General features: G+C 34.2%; 2 protein-coding genes across 7 annotated transcripts in view; one reads left to right on the top strand and one right to left on the bottom strand.

Moving 5' to 3' along the window:
• The window catches only part of LOC108745563 (J domain-containing protein), a 13329-nt gene extending 11540 nt beyond the window's left edge, over positions 1–1789 (bottom strand). For 3 of the 5 annotated variants that reach the window (XM_018481782.1, XM_018481778.1, XM_018481783.1), the window contains exon 1: positions 153–481. In XM_018481782.1, the coding sequence (XP_018337284.1) occupies positions 153–236 (84 nt within the window). In that variant the 5' untranslated portion in view covers positions 237–481. Of the gene's footprint in view, positions 1–152; positions 483–1670 lie in introns of those variants that run through there. The other 2 variants (XM_018481779.1, XM_018481780.1) reach the window with 2 other exon arrangements.
• Positions 1790–4022: 2233 nt separating this feature from the next.
• LOC108745561 (phosphoinositide 3-kinase adapter protein 1) overlaps positions 4023–21496 on the top strand; it is a 24571-nt gene continuing 7097 nt past the window's right edge. Inside the window, exons 1-5 of one of the 2 annotated variants that reach the window (XM_018481776.1) lie at positions 4023–4841; positions 7904–7963; positions 9311–9725; positions 9878–10111; positions 10369–10631. In XM_018481776.1, coding sequence (XP_018337278.1) covers positions 7954–7963; positions 9311–9725; positions 9878–10111; positions 10369–10631 — 922 coding nt within the window. In that variant the 5' untranslated portion in view covers positions 4023–4841; positions 7904–7953. Of the gene's footprint in view, positions 4842–7903; positions 7964–9300; positions 9726–9877; positions 10112–10368; positions 10632–21496 lie in introns of those variants that run through there. The other variant, XM_018481777.1, reaches the window with a different exon arrangement.

The following is a 21496-nucleotide window of genomic DNA, read 5'->3' as shown; positions in this document are numbered from 1 at the left end:
GTGCGTGCGTGCGTGCGTGTGTGCGTGCGTGCGTGCGTGCGTGCGTGCGTGCGTGTGTGTGTGTGTGTGTTGCACTATAGCGATAAGTCCAGAACAGAGACACAGATTTCATAAGGCGTAATAAAAATTCCTTTCAACATGCTAGGTCTCACCGTGGAAGACTCGTCGCAAGATAACAGAGCGTAATAGTCCTCCTCCTCGCTGGGAGAGTAATTGATGGCGTCCTCGACACTCATTTCGCGACTCCTTCCGAAATCCCCTGACGCTCTATTACCACCCTACTCCCTTAGAGATTCCACGAGGGCGTTTGCACGCGAAAAAAAAGGTCGCAGCCGCTACCCGGACTTCTCGTTGAAGATCTCTTGTCGCTTTTTAAACCCAGTCAGTCGAGGATTCCGTCACCTGTTGCGAGAGCGAACAAGTTAGTCCGTGAACGTCGCTGTCGCGTTGTCGACTACCTCGGACGCCAAAGTGAACCGAGTCAAGGGAAAACCGTGTCGCAGACCCGGAAAGACCCGATTCCCGGGGAATCCCGCGCGACTGCGTACTCGCCATCCCGAGCCGGCACCCTCGTTACAAAACACGCAATTCGCACCATTGCGCAGTTGCGGCTTGCTATTCACCCTTGCTATTCCCGTATTCGCCTTATCTCAAAAAGAGAGAAACTAAAATCACATATTTATCCCCTTTAAAATCTTTATATATAATTAATTATTCGAATTCATATCCCATTCTTTGAAATCTACAAATATCGAACTAAATTAAAATATTTTTCGATATTTTTCCCGAGCAAGTTTCCCGGTCGTACTTATTATACACAATTATAACGTTAGAGAAGCAATAAAATTACCGCGAGAAACTGTGGAATCTTTTGCTCAATGTACATTGAAATAAGGCTTCTCGCTACCCAGTTTCTTCGAACCAGAACTTCGAAGGATATAAAGCAAAACTCATTTTCCTCTTGATATTGAGTTAAGAGTGCGATTTAATTCTACGCCTTCTCTTGCGCCACGCACCTAGCTATCCGCAGAGCGAAGGTCATTTCGTAGAGCGAGTAAAATGCATAAATTTGAAAAAAAGTAATTATAAACTCTACGAACGTACAATCGCAGTTGTCCATTGCGTCATTCTTCGTCGAAAGTTTTTAAAATTTCTAAAACTGTTTTCCAATACATCAATTACCTCTGAAAGATTATCTTTACTGCTTTATTATAAACCGCAATATATTACGTTGCCGTTCCGTGAAAGCTATCATTGCGATATTAGTATTGCCGGTAGAGAAAGACTTCCAGGAACTTTTATTTAATATAGCATTAAAAAAAATGTGTGGTATGAGAAATTTAATTAATAATTTTTTACCTCCATATTTTCATGAGAAAGAGGGAGAAAGAGAGAAAGTGAGACGGAGAGAATCCCAGGAAATTACATTAATGCACGCATATTTGTTCAAGCACCATTTTAAATACCAAATCGACATCGGAATAAAACGCGTTTATCAATGCTTGTCAATAAATGATGCCGACAACATAACGATCATGTATTTGCTCTTACGTAAGCACCGTTATCGCTGAGAGTCTTGAGATGGCTTTTGAGACTAACGGTCATCGTTCTACAAAAATCGCTTCTTCTTTCGAGAAGCTGTGCGTGGAAGATTGTGGAGGAGCACTTACGGACACGAAGACCAGTCCCGATCCTCCGCAACGAGACAGCAGGTAACGTTTCGCTTCGGAGTACACGCGGTTGTACGCGTTGCAAGGAGTACCATGAAACATTGAGCTCCGCAAGACTCTGGAGACTCGCGGCTTTCACTCGCGGTTAAATAACCTTGAACCTCTACATGCATATTGCTACTTTACCGACCGTGGAAGCGAGATTAAGTAGTGCGACTTATTCATTCTCTGATATTTCTATAATCGAGAACCAATTGTTGTTCATTGAGATTGAGTATTATCGAACGTCATCGAGCCAGTGGAAGTAGCGAGCCATATCTCACCAACGCTGCACTGAATCGCATGACTTTAATTTGTTATAGAGAAATATAAGAATATTAAATATATTACTACTGTCTGACAGATTGTCGTATATATATATATTTTTTTTTTTCTACTATTTATATATTTGTCACCCAAAGAAATTCGATTTATATGCGGGACACGCTAAGCACGAATGTTTGTCGACGCGGGGAAACTTGATTGGAAATTCAAATTCTTTGAAGAATCGCAAGAAGAGGCAAACGGGAGAGACGCGTCGAAACGTGAATGAATGTATGGATCAATTATGCATTCTTGCTTCTGCATGAATACGACAAAACAGTCGCCGGCACTTTCATTTACAACTACTAATGTTACTTTTTCAAACTCTCCGGTGCATTCTCTGCAGCTAACGATAAATGATAAAGTTCAGCAATTTTACATAGGCAAAAATAAGAAATAATTTTAAATAATGTTTATTTTAATGTTTATTTACAAATAAATCTTTATGTATTTAATCAATATTTTTTCGCGAGATGGTCGCATTGTGTTTTTTTTTTATATATATATATATCTCAAGTTGCGCAGGCCTTATCATCAAAATTCAATGCACAATGAATATAATGTGAAAAAGAAAAAGAAGTAGGCAGCATTCAATAGTTTGAAGAAACGTATAACCATTTGGCCGACACGTGTCAGGCGCTTGTATCATGAAGCTAGTTATTTAATACCTAAAGTTGCTCAAAAGTAAAATGGTCAAATTTAGGAAAAGTTTTTTGTGACAATTTTTTTTCTCGATTTACAATTCCTCCATGAACGGAATGAAAATATCTCTTAATAAAGTAGCAAATATTGCCAACGAAAAAAAATATATGTGTCAATTGAAAAAAAATTTTTTTTTCCGTTTGAAGGATTTCAGATTTTTTTTTTCCACGAACACGAGCTTATAAATCGACGGTATGAAGCTTGACTCTTGCTAGCAGAAGATCGCGGCAATTGCGGAATTAATTTCCGGCTTTATGAATATCATTAATTTGATTATAGATCCGATGAAAATGCTGCAGCACGCGTTCCTTGCGTCGCAAGTTAAATCGAGCACGAGTTACGGTAGGGTAATCACTGAAAGGATTACGAGACACGGCTGCGAGAAATGTGTCGAAAGGGTCGAACCCTTTCGCTGCTCAAGAAGATGTGTACGCTTTCCAAGGGCAGGAAATACACGCTCCGCTCGGCTTCCGCACGCATATGCGTGACAGACACGCAAGCGTGCACGCGTGGCGCTATTCTTACCTGAATAGAAATTAAGGTAAGCACCTAGAGCACACTGAGAGAGCACACCCATGTACGTATGTTTTGTAAGTATCACAAAATTATTCATGTTCTTTCTCAACTGTTGACCATTGAACGATGATATCTTTTAAGGAAAGATGTTATTGAACTCTTATCGGAAGAAGAAATGAAACCTTCCTTATATCAATTTTAGGAGAAACACGCGCTAATCTGTTTTTCCAGAAAGACTGCCTCAGCTATTATTTTTCTTTTTTCAATATTCCAAGGAAAAAATAAGAAATTAATTTTAAAAAATTTTATTAATTTTTTTATATACGTTGCGTGATAGCTCTACATTTCATATCTCTGTAGTTCATACCTCGATAAATCAATACGGCAAAACGTTATTGATGACAAATGAATATATAGCGTATTGTACAAATTCTACAATCGTGGTCTGAAATTTTGCTGAATTTTTGCTTTCAAATACCAGGGAAAAGTTCACGCGAGGATGGTCAAGACGCACGTGAATTCGTTTTTCTTTACCGTTGACGAACCGTCCTTCGGCGTCTCAGTTTTGCCGTCCTTGTCTATCCCGAAATAACGTTTCGTACGAAGTATGGGCGTTCCTTCGCACTATTGCCAGATGCGTGGGTGGTGGCAGTGAAGAAGAGAAGGAGAACGCGAAGCGAGCGAGCGAGCGAGCAAGGGAGCGAGCAATCATATGGTAGCACCGACGATGGAGCTCCCTCCTGGCCTGGCTTGTCAGTGCTTCATGAAGTGTTGTGCAGTACCCGTGCACGATTTCTGACCGAGCATGACCCTGACAGGGTCGAAACCTTCGAATCCCTAAGTGATAACTGAAAAGTCCCGGAAAAGACCACGAGATCGTTTCCGGCGATCTCCTCTTCGCGATATGGCTACGACAGAGGTGATAACAGTGCCTGAAACGTGAAGAAGAAGAGAGAGCTGCTATCATAATGTTTCTATATTAATTGCCGCACGATCGAATAGACCAGCATCAAGATCTTGATGATCGATCGTCGTCAGTGATCTCGTGAATCATAACTGACTATGTTAATTAAGTGTCGAACGGACGCGAATACGTTCGCATGCAATGAAAAACACTTTAAGCCTGCAAATACCGATCGTCCCAGCAAATGAAATAATTTGTGTACAATTTGTAATCAGGCTGTCTTACCCTGATCAATGAATAAGATCGCTTAACTCTGCAATCATCGTAAAGAAATATTTTGTTTCGTAAAGAAATATATGACGAGACATTTTTTGTGTGGAGAATATTAAAGATCTGAAAAAGAGTATATAAAGATGCGTGAAATAATTACAGATTATAAAACACAGATAAGCTATGCAAAGAAGATATTACGGGTTATATGCAATTCAGAAGAAAAACAAGAAGAAACAAATAGGAATTGGTCTTATGAATGATACATCGTTTATTCGATAGTGTCAAACTAACATGGCTTGAAGCTCATTATAAAATATCTTCTCTTTTAAATATCGCTTCTCGAGAGTCATCTTAATTATAGAACAAATGAAAATTGAATAATGAAAGGCTGTATTAACGATGAAACATTGAAGGTGAGTTTGTAAGTCGCGTGATAAATCGATTAGACTTATATTTGCATACTCGTACTCTCCAGCGTACTATGCAAAATTGATTTACGTCGAAGGAGTAAATCTGTCTCACGAAAATTCTACTTTTATACCGACCATTTTCACTTCACATTTCTACAATGAATATTTTCAGGACCTGTAGATAACGGCTTTTATACAAACGGATATTTTCATTAGTGATATATAAACCAATCTATACATACAGTATATTTGGTAAATACATATAGATATAGTGTATATTATTTGGATAGTACATATAGATGTAGTGTATATTAAAATGTATCTCTTCTATCTTTTTACTATTTCTTTTTATTATTTAACATTTAACGATATGTTATGATTAACAAGCCATTTTATATCAATTTGTTTAATAACTATGTCGATTGATATAGACTGATATCTTACAAAACTGGAAACCCTCAAAGATTGTTTTAATGAAATGAAATCAAGAAAAGGAACGTAAACTTGAATGATTTTAAATAAGAATCGTTTTCCAAAAGTTCCAATTTTTAAGTATAGATATATCTCAGATCAACAATAATTTTCTCCTTCCATCCATCCACGTACATAATTTTCTTACATATTTTCCCTCGCTTTACTATCTCAGGAATTATCAGAAACAATCTTGTATAGCAAGTAAATTTGTCTTTCCCTTAAAAGACGAAAAGCGTTCAAGAAGTAACAATAACGACGGGATGAATTAGAGGTGAAAAGGTAAGCAAAGGGAGAGTCGAGTCGTTTTTCCGAGCAAGAGAGCCTCCCCGATTGTGCTCGCGTTAAAAGCTGCATCTTTATAGTCTCGAACAACGCGCTGCATTCTGGATATAGCGTGTGCCGCACATGTGCGCGTTTACAGGGGCACGTGCACATCGCCGGATACAGGCTTCTTTTTATCGGACCATGCGTCGCTGCAGGTGCAGATGCAAGACGCGACGCTGCGCGGCGTGCACCGCGACGGTCGCAGGAACAGGCCTCTATTAATAGCAACGAATGTGCGTGATTTGTTCGGGAAAACGCGTTCAACTTTGGAACCGGTGCGCGTTCGACTTTCCGCAAAATTATGACAAGCCAATCGGGTACTTTCGACAATTTTGTGAGTCGAAGTGAATGCGATATTTAACGCAAGATGCGTATTTTACGAAGACACGGAATATCTGCGGAGTAAGTTTGGGTGAAGCGATCGATACGAGGAACAATGGAGATAAAAAGTATCGTCATGCTTAATAGATTTCTTATTTGCGAGGTACGTCGCTACCCACACGCGTACCAACCATTAATGTAATATATTATTTCCGTTTAAAATGATCTCTTTTTCAGAATAAACAGGCTGTAAAATGCAATTAACTGTATCTTCCGATCCGGCAATCTATAATTTTTATTAACTTTTTTATTATCACTTTCCCGATATGTAATAAGTAAATTAGTTTGTAATATAATTAACCGTCCGTATCTCGATTCTTTCATATTCCATTGTATTAATTTAAAAATTTACATTTTTTTGCAATAATCAATTAATAATGGTTCTCCTTACGTGTGTTGTTTTTTACTATATTACGAATTAATGTCTAACTCTGTTAAAAACGAATATTATAAAATTTCCATTTTTCTTAAATTTTATAGATACGTAATAAAAAACTTATTGCCTTTATATCTTTAAAATAATTACATCTTAATAATCCACAGTATTGTATATTAATGTACTTATACTGATCATAATATATCGCATATTTCATTCCTTCAGACGCACAATTCGGCAAAAAGTGTTCATATCAAAACATTCGACTTTTCATGGGTACAATCACCCTATTTCCCTCTCTTTCAATCTCTTGCTATCCTTTTCTCTTTTCTCTTCTCTCCCCCACCCCCCCCCTCTCTCTCTCTCTCTCTCTCTTCCTCTTTCTATTTATCGGTACCTCTACCAGGCACACGTTCTGCCTCTCCTGGTCGTACGAAAATAGTAACCGTTGCGGCAACTATGAGAGCAGAAAATTGTCGCTGCATCGCATATTTGCTGAACTAAATTCGAGAAAAGGCACAGATTCTCCCAACTAATATCATTAATCACAATCACGTGAATTGACAAATATAATTGTAATATATGTCTAATAAAACGCGGGGAAAAGTAGACTATATAATTTCACATGAAAATAACCTCCGTATGTACATACGTTAAAGATATCGAAATTATGAATTTTACTTTTTGAAGTTCGTAAACTTTGAGAGAAGAAATAATTGAAGTGAAAAAAATAAATTGTCGCAATTAATAGATACTAGAATTCTAATTATTACGACGTGCTTGCGCATGGCAAGAAATCTTTTCCCATAAAGGAAAGATTCCCTCGTAAAGCAACTTGATAGGTGGATCTATTGTGCGGATAATAATCGGCGGATGCGAGATACGCGGAGGACAACGTGATAATGTCACGTGTATGTAACGTGAATGAATCGTATTTGCACTCGACCCCCATTTCTTCGTTCTCTACCCCTTTCTGCAGACAAGTGTAAACGAGTCGTGTCCCCCGTGAGCGCAATGCGCGCCTCTCGCCATGCTAAATATAATATTCGCGTGTATTTTCAGCGATGAATGAAAGTGTCCGACGGACACTTGCACTTTCCCGCGTGCGATCTTCTGAATTAGGAGAGAGGTGATTCGCGATAACGAGCTCTTTCATCGAAAATTCAGCACGAGTTTTCGATAGCAAGCGCCGCGGGATCAAACGCGCAGGGAACGTACGAATGGAATCTGTATCTGAAAAGCAGAAGGTTCCAAAAAAGTATTTTTAAGAGAAATCTGCCGAAGAAGTTATACAGAATATCTCTTTTTAAAATTAAATAATTTTTAGTTAAAACAGTGGAAAGTAGATAGATCTTCGCGAACTAGTTATAAATTATTTGTCGAATAATTTTGAAAATATCTTCTATCTAAACTGTTCTCGCGTAAATTTTTCTTCTTGTCAGATAGAAAAATATTTCTGCAATAATAATATAAAAATAAATTATAATATAATATATTTTTTATATTACAGATATCCTTGGCATTCAACTGAGCCCTTTTATAAAAAAAAAAAAAGTCATCATGGCAATCGGTGAGTCTTATTCTTTCTTGGTACAATCGCAACGGAGATCGCAGAGATCGCATACAGATTTCAGAATTGTGTTCGGCACGCGAGACACGTCGTTCACGCACAATTGTGCATCCTTCACATCTCTCATTTTCACTCGCAGACAAACAGTAGCCTGCTCGTAACATTTGTTGGTCGAAATCGCAAATGTAATCCGTAATGTGATTTCGGCACATATTTACCAGATTTAAATATGCGAGGCTATATTTTAGTAAACAATGATTTAAATAAACAATGATATAATTTGAATATTTCTTTGCTCTTCATATACTAACGATAAAATTTTTCAGTTATTAAAATGAAAAATAAACGTATATATTTTTAAACACTTTACTTCATATTTTGAGGCTTACGTCGTTTATGTGGACGAAAAAAAAGAATATGCTAGTGGCGAGAGATAATAAGTGTGATTAACAAATAAAATTTTATCCGAATAGCGAACTAGATAGAATTTATCCGGATAATGCCCACCGGCTCAACTTCACACATTAAGGTGCATTTCCGGCGCAGTTACCGTGTATTTCTGCCGGTTTATCGAGTGGGGGAACAATGCAACGTCCGGTCCGATGTATCCCCCCACTATGTCCGAACCCAATGGTCGTTGCAAGACTCGTCCATGGTGTCCCATGGACATAACGCGAGTCCCACAGTCACAGGTGGACTCGCTATTAGCCTAGTCGTGGCTGTAGCATTAACTCGGGCCGCAATAAGAGCAAATATCACTTCAAATGACACTTTAATCTCAAATTAAACGAACGTTTCCTTTACAAATCACATGTGCGACACCGATATTGCAACGGTGGGCTTGCAATATTAAAAAAATAAAAAAATACGGCATTTAATGTATAAATCTTCATTTAGGTTCTAATTCGCGGTGCGAGTGAGTCAAAGGTCAGATTCTGTGATTCAATGAGACATTAAAGAACATTAGACAACATTGCTACATTAGACTAATTAAATAATTACTTAGACTAATAATTATCCCTTGCTGTTGATGATAACGCGGTCGAAGTGAGAATTGCGCGCGTACGTGAGAGATTTGTTAATTAATATTGTATAACGATATTAATTGTACAGAACACATGGAATCCTTGTGTTAATTATAAGCTAATGGTGGACATCTCATAAGGATTTATAAATCTCATGTTTTTTTCCAACGCCGATTTGCCTTAGCATAGCGTGCGCTGTAGCATGTACGAAGATCACATCACAACAATGATCTAATAATTCCTCGTAAACGGCCGAAGAAGAAAATATTCAGTGCGTGAGTTAAGGTCGTGACCTGGATCCGTTCGATACATATGTTTACAGATAATCCGTCGTACTTTTCACTATCTGGCGGGGCATCGTCGTCGAAAGCGACAACATCGGCATCCCCGACGTCGCCCAGGAGCTTTTCCGCCTTATTTCGTCGAAGGACCTGCAAGATGGGTGCGGCGACTTCATCCCAGAGTGGCGTCCTGATCTCGGAATTCACGTCTAACGTGCGTCATGAGAGTCGCGGCAACGCAACAGGCACGTCAACACCGTCAACACCAACGGAGGAGCGCGTTCCGATGCTGTCGCAGAACGGCGCGATCAATCCCGGATGCGGCAAAAGGAGGAGCTTCCGCAATCTCTTCCGGTCCGTGAGCGCGAATGCGGAACATGAACGTACGCAAAAGTTCCTCAAAGGCGACCCGAGGCCGTCCGATGTTGCGCCACCGTCACCGTATTTACCTCACAGGTAAAAATCATTTTTTTTTTCTCATGAATATCGAGACACACAATCTAAATTAATTTAATTTAAATTAATTTTTTTGATTTAATCTAAATTGATTTAATTTAATTTGTTCAGCTATTTGTGTTTTAATTTAGTTGTATACATTTTGTTATTAGGAGTACGAATTTTGACTTGTCTTCTCGACGCAGGTCACATTCGCACTCCGAGAAGGATCGCCGTCATCCAGGCCGGACCAGAAGAGTCTTGAAATCTGCCAGCGAACTTCTGTCTAATGATATGATTTATTGCGGTGTAGCGAGTAATTCCAAAGATCAAAATGATGGCGATGATGATAACAGCAACGACAATGATGATACCGCGGAAGTTTTCTTCGGTGTGAATGATGCCAGGTTAATAAGACAATTATCACTTTATTTTGTTGAAGGAAGTCGTTTTTTCATTTAACGATTTAACTAATTTTAATATAATTAATTTATATCTTTGTAATTAAGCTCCAAGTTTTATTCATTACCTCTTCGGTTTTATTATCAAATAATTTGCCGTTAAAAAATAATTTATAAAAATTGCAAACATTCTGTATATCCTAAATATAGAATAGATGTTTAAAAAAAAGAAAAATTATAGAATAATGGAAAATATTTTGCAGATATTATAATGTTTCCTCTACTCTTTCTACAACGGCCAATCGAAGAAGGCACTCGATCGGCACTTTTCTCGGAAAAGAAACAGGGACATCCGGTAATATTATGACTCCTGAACGACAAACGGGAGGATCCAGAAATCTGTTGGAAGCAGATACAGCGGCAGCTCCAGTATCACTCGACGATATCGATGGTACACATTGCAACAAGGACAAACAACCGTCTTGCAACAGGACCAAGCGAAGAAGACACAAGAGCACCAATAAGGGTGAGTACCAATCAAATGTAGATCTCAATTCGTCGTAAAGCTATCATTATCATTAAACCTCTATTCAATATATATTGATATTATTTATAGATTGTCAGAATTATAATTATTAGAACAGAACAAAGTTTAATATCCGATTTAATTTCAATTTCAGTTCAAGTTTCATTTGAAATTTATTACATTTTATTTCTTATAAAAAATTCGTAGCTATCTTTAGACTTCGACATGGAAATGTTATCGCTTTTTGACATTATCGTGAAAAGTCAAATCCCTCTGTGAGATTTAATTCTATCTTTAGCAATCTCCTACGCAATAATCAGATAAATTTCTCTTCCTAGTAGTTTTCTTCAATCGAAGACGCCCTTTGATATTCAAATGGCACAGAATCGCTGAGAAAATCATCAAGTTGTGCGAGTCGCACGAATTCTTTCTCTATCATGAACATTGATTGCTATTTCTATAAAGCTAGCGCACTCGCTTGAAGAGTTCTCGCATTCCCACGTTCCATTTGCCGCACGCCCGCATAAAGGCGCAAATCACGCCTGCTGTGTTATAAAAGTCGGAGCACTGCGATACAATTTCGATCGTTCTATCGATTGTTCTCCAATTTCTATTCATATGACACTTTTGGATCACTCTGGCTTTAATTACGGCGCTGCGAAGTGACAATTGTAGACAGTGCTGAATTTATTGAACAACTTTTATAAAAGAGCTAAGTACCTCTATATATGAAAAGAATAAAATTATCTTTAAATTGATTTCATTAGTCAATCTTAACTTTCTATTAATATCCAGCACAAATCTTTAACTCAATGAAAAAATTAATATTACAGAAAATATTATTTCAATAAGTAGGTAACTTGTTAATATTTTAGACAAAATAAAAAATTTCTTATAAAGAAGATTTTTCTATTATAAAAATTATTCACAACCTAATATACTACAAATCTATTTATACTTATACTAACTTTCAAATTGTATTCAGAAAATGTAAAAAAAGAACGCGATTATGTTATTAATAATTTAATCGGATATATTTTATTTTAAGATATCGCGACGTTAGTATAAATTACTTTATTAGTTAATTCAATTTGCCTTTAAAATTCAAAGTGAAGTTAACATAAATAGCCTATAAAGGATATCCGGCGATCTTGCGATCACGTAACGGATAAAATCCGGGATCGGTTCGCAGATGAACGCGCACACAAGTCAGATGAAGTCCGCCCCGGAAGTTTAAAATCTTTAGTATTCGGCGAACAACTTCGTTGTTTTCCAATGGTCGATCGTGCCGGTCGACACACACGCAATAATGAAACTCCAAAATTTACGTGAGCAAAGAATTTTCCAATGCATATAAAACTTTCTATTCTTCTAACAAGTCGAGACCTTAACTTTGTAATAAATGACATTATATATTTTGTAATAAATAAGCAAGTATAAACTTGTATAAATTTACAAACCAAGCTTTTAAACAGCAATAAAACAAAAAATCTCATTATTCATTTAAATCCCAATAAACTTAATTTTCTCAAAGTTTAATAGCAAAATATGATAGAATGAAAAACCTAAATGTATTAAATACTAAATATTAATATATTACAGAAAACTTAAGGAAAGTAGATGCGATTTACATTATTCCACCGTAAATATATTAATTTTATATTAAATACTAAATATTAATATATTAAAGAAAACTTAAGGAAAGTAGATGCGATTTACATTATTCCACCGTAAATATATTAATTTTATATTAAATACTAAATATTAATATATTAAAGAAAACTTAAGGAAAGTAGATGCGATTTACATTATTCCACTGTAAATATATTAATTTTAACGAATCATGTTGTGCAATATAAAAAGTTTACAAAACTTTATAATAATTATTAAGGATTAATATTTTGATTAGGAGAGAAGAACATAGTATAAAAAATAAAAGTATGAGCCACTGAGCCGTCTCTTAATTAAGAAAGTCAAGCGGGCGAGGTTGTAGCACATGTGCATTTAACAGCGAAAATATGATCTCAACCAGCATCCGGCCGCGCTTTAATTACAACCGGAAATGAATTGTAAATATTCACGCAACAGTCAAAATTAACAATTCCATCTGCGATACCGGCGTAATAAAATATGTATAAATAAGTAAGACAAAGCTCTGTGATCAACAATCATCTTCTTTATCTCCATTAATTGACTTTACAACTAGGCCACATCAGTACATCCGGTCGAGAATTTTTTTGTGTATCTACTTATTATTAACGAATTAAATATAATATTCGAACTATTCTTAAAAGATATAAAGATATAAAGATAAAAAGTTCTGAATATAAAGAAACTTTTTTCGCGCAAGAGGAATAATTAAAATTCATCTCTGTAAAATTGTTTTCTACGGCTACACTCTCGAAAGTTGTATCAGCAAGCGTTGTATGCTTTCGAGAAATAACATTTTGCGCAAATATCCCACGAGGGCAATTCATCCATAAACGATTGAACGTTAATTTGTTCTTTCAATAAATCTGTCGTTTACGATGCGTCGTGGAAAGTGCGGAGGATAGATAACCGACTGTGTTTGTGAAGTTTAGATTCGTTTCGGAATGTGTTTTCACGTGTCTTCCGTTACAAGCGTCGCGCAGTGTGTCGTTGCCAACACGAAACGGAAATATCCGTCCATATGTTGACACGAGGTTGCAGACGGTTGTATTGGCGCACATCCTACGGCTTTATCGAAAGAATACGGTTCCCCCATGCCATAAATTCTTCCCTCCCGTTTGGAGAAAAGACCATTCCAGAAGGAAAATCACATCTTGCCTTGCAGTTACAAACGGACATTGGGAAACGTTAGTCAATATTATTAGTAAAAAAAAACCCTTATGAGTTATTTCATTGATTTCCTTTAGACAAAGTCAACAAAATGACTTTATTTTTTTGTTTTTATCTTATTTTTTTTATATAGAATTATCTATTGACTTACCATCGGTAATACGAATCACTTTATACTGTATAAGAAAACGAGAATCAGGTTATGCAACGTATATTACTTCTATTTGAGTAAATCTACGGAAATGAGTATGTTAAAAAGATCAACTTGCAGCACGATATCAACAAACTGGGTACGTCGAGCGATAAACCGAGCTCACATAAATCTACTGAAAGACGGAGGTCAGTAACCGCGGGATTAAGCATTCTGTCTGCATGTTCGATTCTATCCTCATATTATTTACCGGTCGTACTTCCTGGTGTTACACCAGCACAGATCTAGCGCTTCCGGCGCTGACAGTTAGTTTCCGTGAGGCACCTCGATCTCCCCAACGTAATAATAAATCGAGAAACGCCAGATAGAATTAAGGGCAGCCAGTTTTAACTACTCAACTAGTCAAATTGTTCTTTATTTGATTTATTATATATTTGTCGAAAGGATATAATAAAGGATGAAAAATCTTTCTCATTGAAAAAGATTATGTAGCACATTTTAATAAGCAATATCGCGGTCTTGAAAAGGATTTACCACAATTTTGTTGATCTCAATTTTTAATAAGCACGTAGAAATAATAAGGTATTTTTGTGCAATTAAACGTTATTAATTATTCTTCCTCTCGAACTACGAGTTCTAAAATTGTGTTGAGGTTGCGTTTGAATTATAACAGAGTAATTAATTAGTAGTCGAGTCTGTGCATATTGAACCGCGTTCCACTTGCATCCATGCGTGCTTCTACTTTGTTCGGATTTACTATGGATTATCATGGAAGCAGTCATGCACGTCACCATAAAAGGAACGACAAAAACATCCGGAAAAAGAAAGGGATATTCTTCCGCTTCGATATTTACCCATGCTATAAATGTTTACGCTCTGAGATTTTATCCAGAAACCGGAGTAAAACGAAGCTTATGTAAACTAATGAAAAGCTCGCAACAGCTAGTTGCTTACATCTTTCAGTCCCGATATATGAAATATTTTAAGATTTTTCAAATATTCATGTTATGATAAAAAAAAAGATTAGTAGAATTAATAAAAAATATTAAAATTTATATAAATGACTTTTTCAAATAGTTGTGTCAAAATATAAAATTATATATGTCGTTTATTAATAATTTGTTATATAATAAATCATTTATTAAAATTATTTAATTTAACAAAAAATTAGTGTGAATTAATTATAAATTTAGTGTAAATATTTAAAAATATTAAGTTGAAATAAATGAGGTTGTTAATATCGCGTCATAATCAAATTAGATTATGACATCAAGTTATAGGCCAATAAAAAACTATTTTTATAATTTTTTAGAAACATCAAAATTATTAAAATAATGCCTAAAATCGAAAAGGTTTAAAAACTATTAATGTAACTTGTTTTAATTTGGAAGATCAATGAAAATTTTTCTCACGAAAATACGTATTGATTTTGCTTGATTCGAATCGTCAATTTAGATTCGTGCTCAAAAAGGGATTCGAGAGCCGCGATCGGAGTTGGAACAACCATCAAGTACATAAACGAGCTTTGATTGGTCAATACGCGATGTCCGGTATAACTACGATTTATCCAGCGAACCAAAAGTCGCGTGTCCGCTTCTCTTCGACAATTCTCTCTCGCTTATCGATCCCATGGATCGTCCACAAATAGACTGAACTGCATTAATCGTTGAACTAGATATATGTACTCGATATTGCCAAATGAATTTTCTCTCGAACTCCATTGTACATATTATATTAATTTTTACTTTTTTTACTAAAATAATTGAAATAAGAATCAGACTATCATTATTATATAATATAGATCCATTATTGATGTCCTGCACAAAAAAAGAAGTAATACGATTTTTATATCTTTGCGAGATAAAAAGATATACAGTCTAATTTATAATTTAAAAAAAACCAAATTCCTTAATCGTTTCTAACTTAACCAATTCACATCTAATCTAATCAATTTTTTATTTTCAAGAAATTTTTCTTCTAGAACACCGCATGAAATGAAAATTCATAAAAAATTTCTACCTGTGATATTTTGCATATAACAGGATCTATAAATCTGAGTTACTGTTTCATTTAAGTAACGTTGTTTACAAGATGTATCGGTAATATAATGTACGTATACATGTGCACTTATGATAATGCAATAAATAGCTTCGTAATCTTTCTTCTCATACATTCATAATCCTTTGAAAATAATAAAAATTAAAGAAACCTGAAAAAATACTTTCATCTTATTGAATATTAAATTTATATATGGAAGATTGAAGAAGACACATCGTCATCGTATTTTATTGTAAGATTCTAAACATTTTTCTGTCGGCTTTCGTAGTATCCGATGATATTATGTTTCTTTTTTATTATTTAATTTTTTTAAACAGTAATAATTAAAATCTAATTTTAATCTTATTTTAATCTAATTTTAAATCTTATTTTTTATTATATTTTGTGTTTTAAATACGACATTTAAATACAGTAAGATATATTAAAAATATTTCACTTTAACATTTTGAGACTAACCATCTGAGATAATTTTCTGTTATGTTGTCGAAAATATGACAGAGACTGAGAGGCAATATGGATGGAATATATTTATCTTGTGTAGCTTAAAATGAAATACGCGTTTCGTTAGATAGCGAGACACTATTTGCTTTAAGAAAAAATATCATAGCATGTCGCGGCATGACAGTTATATCTACGAATCATACTCTTATGAGAGACTTCTCGCATTCAAGTAAAAAAGGAAAGAAACCTTAAAATTACTTTCAAATAAATTTCTTCCTTAAAGACACTCTTTATCCATGCGAATCTTTCAGCGTAAATTTTTCTTTAATAGAAATATCGAAAGATATGAATAATTTATAAATTATAAGAAATTACTTTAAAAAAAAAAAACATTTTTCAAAGTCTTCAAGGGTGCAATATTGATGTCTTACAACAATAGCATTAAAATAATTTTCTTTCTTTACAGAGGTAAATTTGAAGAGATTATCTATAGAAACAAGAAATGTCTGAATCATTCTGGCGCCGAATATATCTAGCTTATAGGATATTTGAGAGAGGATTTCTAAGAAGTTCTAATGAGCTTACTGAGATTTAATCTTTCAATAGACTTGGTATGGTCCAAAACAATGATGCAGCAGAATCCGAGAAGAATAGCTTATTATCCCTGACCACAAATTGAAATTGTATTCTTGTCGTTTCACTTTTCTCTATTAATGTATTTATTAATCTGATGCGCGCAAGTATCTTCCGTAAAAACTAAGATTTTTATTTAATTTTCATTACTTTTAACTTAGAAATTATCCATCCCTCAATATTTTTGATAAAGAAAAATTTACTCCAGTACAAACCCATAAATAAAAGATAGCTCGGCGAATTTGGAACGTCCTATATAAATCGCAAATTGTAGTCACAACAAAAAAACTTTATCGGTCATTATTCTCCGTAATGGCTAATGATTCTCTTGTCAGCCAAGATTTCCGAGAAAGTGGAGAACCTATAAACGCCGCCGACTTATCATCTCTCTTCTGTCCCTCCAAGAAATTTATAAACAGCACATATGTACCGAATGCAACCGTTATGTGCGTTGGCGTATATAAGCGATTTCTTACCCGTTTTGCATTCCCGCAATATCCGTCGTGTTTCCCGCGACAGAAATATCCTCAACATTCGTTCTTTCACATTGTTATTTCTAGGGTCGGTGGGATAAATGCACTCATAAATAGTCTGTTAAATATTATTAGATAACTCGATCTTTTGATTCAATAGAAACATCATTTTCTGCCCTTTCGACTTGCACGGATCGCGTAATGTGTTATCGTAGCTATTATAGCTAATACTAATTAATCTGAATTTTTTCTTCTTTATAACATCAACGTTACAAAACGTTCTATAGATAACCACAAAAGATAGCTAAAGAAAATTTTAATTCTCTAGTTTCGTCAGATTTAGAATGAGATTGTCTGGCCTAGTCTTAACGTATCAATGGACCGTGTCCAACGTGATATGCAAGTGCGATAAAGATAGTTGCCTCGAGTAAGATACGGGGAACTGCTCTCGTGAACCTCAAGAGACAGCCAAGAAGATTATTATTCCCTTGTCCAAGGGGTCGAATGACTCAGTCTCCTCTTCTAATCTGATTAATTGAAGCAGCCTAATTTCTGTATCAAATGTGCGGTTAAATATGCGGTTAAATATGCAACATGTACTAAAAATAAATGAATTAATATAAAATATTGTAATTTTATATTATATATATAATAATTTTTTTCAAGCACTATATTAAAAAATATATATGTATAGAATGTCTTAAAAATATTTTTCCATATGTAATTTATAGTTAAAAATCAATATGTATTTGCAAGGGAGAGAGCCTAGCTCAATTGCAAAAAAAGCAATAGATTAATGATAGTCGAAAGAATGATACACGAAATAAAATACTTTCTTTTCAAATAAAAATACTTGTTTAATTTTATTATTAAAAAATCATCAAATATATATACATATAGTAAAAAATGATTAATCATTGACTAGAATGATAGTGATTTAGGGTAGTGATTAAAGGGTAATGAAAATAAAAGATTTGATAAATGACCAGCACTTTCTTTAAAAGCTTCGTTATGCCAGTGGAATTTCGATTCATCACTGAATGGACCCCCTGTTTTACAACTCCACTTTTAGAAAACTATGAGATCCAGGATAAACGAACAATAAAAATGTTGAAAGTCTTTTGCAGATAAACTTTACAGATAAAAAAAATTCTTCCTATTTCAGTTAATCATTATTTAAAATTAAATAATTATTAATAAAAGATTTTTATTTTAAACTATTTATAATTATTCTATTAAGTAATATAAATCTTTATATAATTTAATTTAAGAAATGGACAAATATACAGGACATAAGAAATGTTAAAAATACGATTTACGTTTAGCCACGGGACACGCTTTGGTAAATTCTGCGCGATAATTTTAAAAATTATGTTCTTATAATTATAAAAAGCTTTTGGTTGATTTCATCGGTATAATAATGATCAATGAATCGCCACGTGGATCCAGAAAAGATCTCTTGCTACGAGCGATGCTGTCTTAGCGACGCGCCTGCGCCAGGCATGAACGTCGCGACGCGATGGTCGGGTATCCTCGAGAAATATTCGAATGTCAGCTCAGTTCTATCGTGCCTTACGCTACAGATCGGTTTTACCCTTGTCAACTCCCGTATACTCTTTTCTTTTTAATTTTTCAACTAAATATCGGCATAAAAAATTGATGAATTTAATCTCGCAAATCCAAAGAAATAATATCTCTCTCTCTCTCTTTCTCTCTCTCTTTCGTGTTTTTTTATTAAAACATATTTTTAATATTTTTTATATTAAAAAATGTTATTTATATAAAATTTTAAACTCTTATACTCAATTTAATTTATGTTTTTTAACATGAGCGTCTCAACGAATCAATCATTGAGTGATCATTAACTTCAACTGTAGATAATAAATACTTCTCTTTGGTGATTCGAGATGAATGGATGGAATCGATGAGTGCATAGATTTTAATAGTGAAGTGAAAATGAGAATAAAAGCGGAAGATTATTACGCCAAACGGAGCGCCGAATATTTCGGTAATTATCTTCCGATATTATCTAATTTTTTCAGTCGTGATGATAACTTTAAGTGCTTAAGAAAAAAAAATAACAAATCAATAAGTTAATAAATAATTAATTTTGAAACTAAAATAATTAATTTAAGAGAAAAAATATAATAAATCAATTTCTAATAAAAAGTTAATTCGGAAATAACTGTTGTAAATAAATAAAAATAAAATTGATAAAATATTATAGTATTATGTATAAATTTTGAAAAACATTTCACATATTGCATAATTATATAATATTTATCATAATATAAATAGAGAATATTTTTTCGACGCACATGTGTTTGTATCTTTCACAAATTTTTTACGAAGACGTCAGGTATCGCATCCCGATGCATCCAATGTAGGATACGTGATATGTTAATGAAATGCAAACCTAACTGCGTGTGAGTCGAATACAGATGAGACTGAAGTAGCATCAGATTTACGCAGACTATTTGTCAATTCTTTGTTCCAAAATTGCTGTATTCTTGTATTTTAGTCTTAAAATTAATTATTTATTAACTTATTTCCCTCCTGACATAAAATTTTGTAAAATTAAATAAAAAATTAAGTTTTTATTGGAGTTCAAAATTTTCAAAATCCATAAATTTGGTACCGACTTTTTACTCAAAAAACATTAACATAAGTTATACGATCAATAATAATAAATATACATTTTAATTTTTATATATGTAATTTTTATTTTTATTTTTTCTTTATTAAAACATTTTTTACTTATAGAATTTTCATATTTAATATAAATAAAATAAAATTAAGAATACAAAAAAATATCTTTAGAACTTTTTTTACAAAAAATAGGTTATTTATAAAATTGTGATTAAAAATCTTATTTCAAAACGATTTAAAATATTTTCTGATTATGATAGAAGAAAAATATGAAAGAATGTAGACCGATAAATTATATTTTGAACAAATCCAAACAATGCAAACGGATTATATTTCAGTCTATCGCTACATATTTGGCCTATGGTTGTATAATACCATCATTGTTTGATATAGTCAGCGTAGAAACGGACGATTCGAATGGAGAACTCAGAACTTAACATGCACCATACGTATAGAAAAAATTATGGGCATCACCTAATTCGTCTTGCCGAAGCTGAGCGTGAAAACAATGTGTGCGGGGTGGGGCCTCGAAATAAACGGTACGATTTCCTCTCGAGAGTGACTTTGAGCAGTCGTACTTCGACATCCGCGGGGTCGTCTTCGTTAGAAGTTATCCTTGATTAGAAAAGGCAAAAATTTTTTCCAAAAAAAAAACAAAAAAAAAGAAAATGTTATCAAAGTGCGCGAGAATTACACAACTGCCGGTGACACTCAATCGTAATCACGAGTAGAAGATTGAAATTTAGACTCAGTTAAAACGGAGGGTGTTACAAGAAACGAGGTAGTGAATTTTTCAACAACTTGTCTTCTGAATTGAGAGAAACGATGGTCGATATCTGCGCTAGTCCTCAACTACAAAGACGAAACCGACCAAACTTTTTAGATCTTTCCGCAATAAAACGTGAGTCGAAGTGAGAGAGCGTGAACTCTCGAAAAATGCGAATTAAAATGTAAATGCATTGCGTACGTCAAGCCGCAAAAAATCAAATCATTGCGTCTTAATATAATCTGACATGCGCTTCTTCGAGTACGTTGATCTTTTTGCAGCAATTATCATCATTCAGGAGCGACCCGCGACCCACGTGCGTTACAAATCGACTGTATCTCCCGCGATATTATCATTATGGTTACCAAGCATTACTGACAGTAAAAGTTAAAATAAAATTCACAAAACACGAAATTATAATAATACAAAAAATAATTATAATAATACAAAATAATAATAATGTAATAATTATGTATATGTATTTAATATAAAATATTTCGATAATACAATATAAAAAAAACGAACTTGAAGAATAAGTTTAAGAGAGTCTTAAGATTATTTTTTGCTATGATCAAGAAAAATATTAGAACTTTTATTTAAAAAAAAAACATACAAATAGTTATAATAAATATAGTTTCTGATAAATATAAGACAAAAAGAACGCATGCAAAAAATTTTAAAGAAAGTAACATTAACGCCGTCAACTAAGTAATTAAAATTCTGTGTAGGGACTATATGTATGATATATATGAAATTTACTTTGAGTCTAAAACGAATTTAACTTGGCCTCGCGGGTAATAAATCCAATTTAAAACCGGAAACATCGAAAACGGAAGCACCTACCATAGCGGGAGTAAAAGTTGTTGCCACACAG

Source organism: Trachymyrmex septentrionalis, unplaced genomic scaffold (assembly GCF_001594115.1).
Source record: "Trachymyrmex septentrionalis isolate Tsep2-gDNA-1 unplaced genomic scaffold, Tsep1.0 scaffold14, whole genome shotgun sequence".
NCBI classification, from domain to species: domain Eukaryota; kingdom Metazoa; phylum Arthropoda; class Insecta; order Hymenoptera; family Formicidae; genus Trachymyrmex; species Trachymyrmex septentrionalis.
This window is presented reverse-complemented; position numbering and strand designations above follow the sequence as displayed.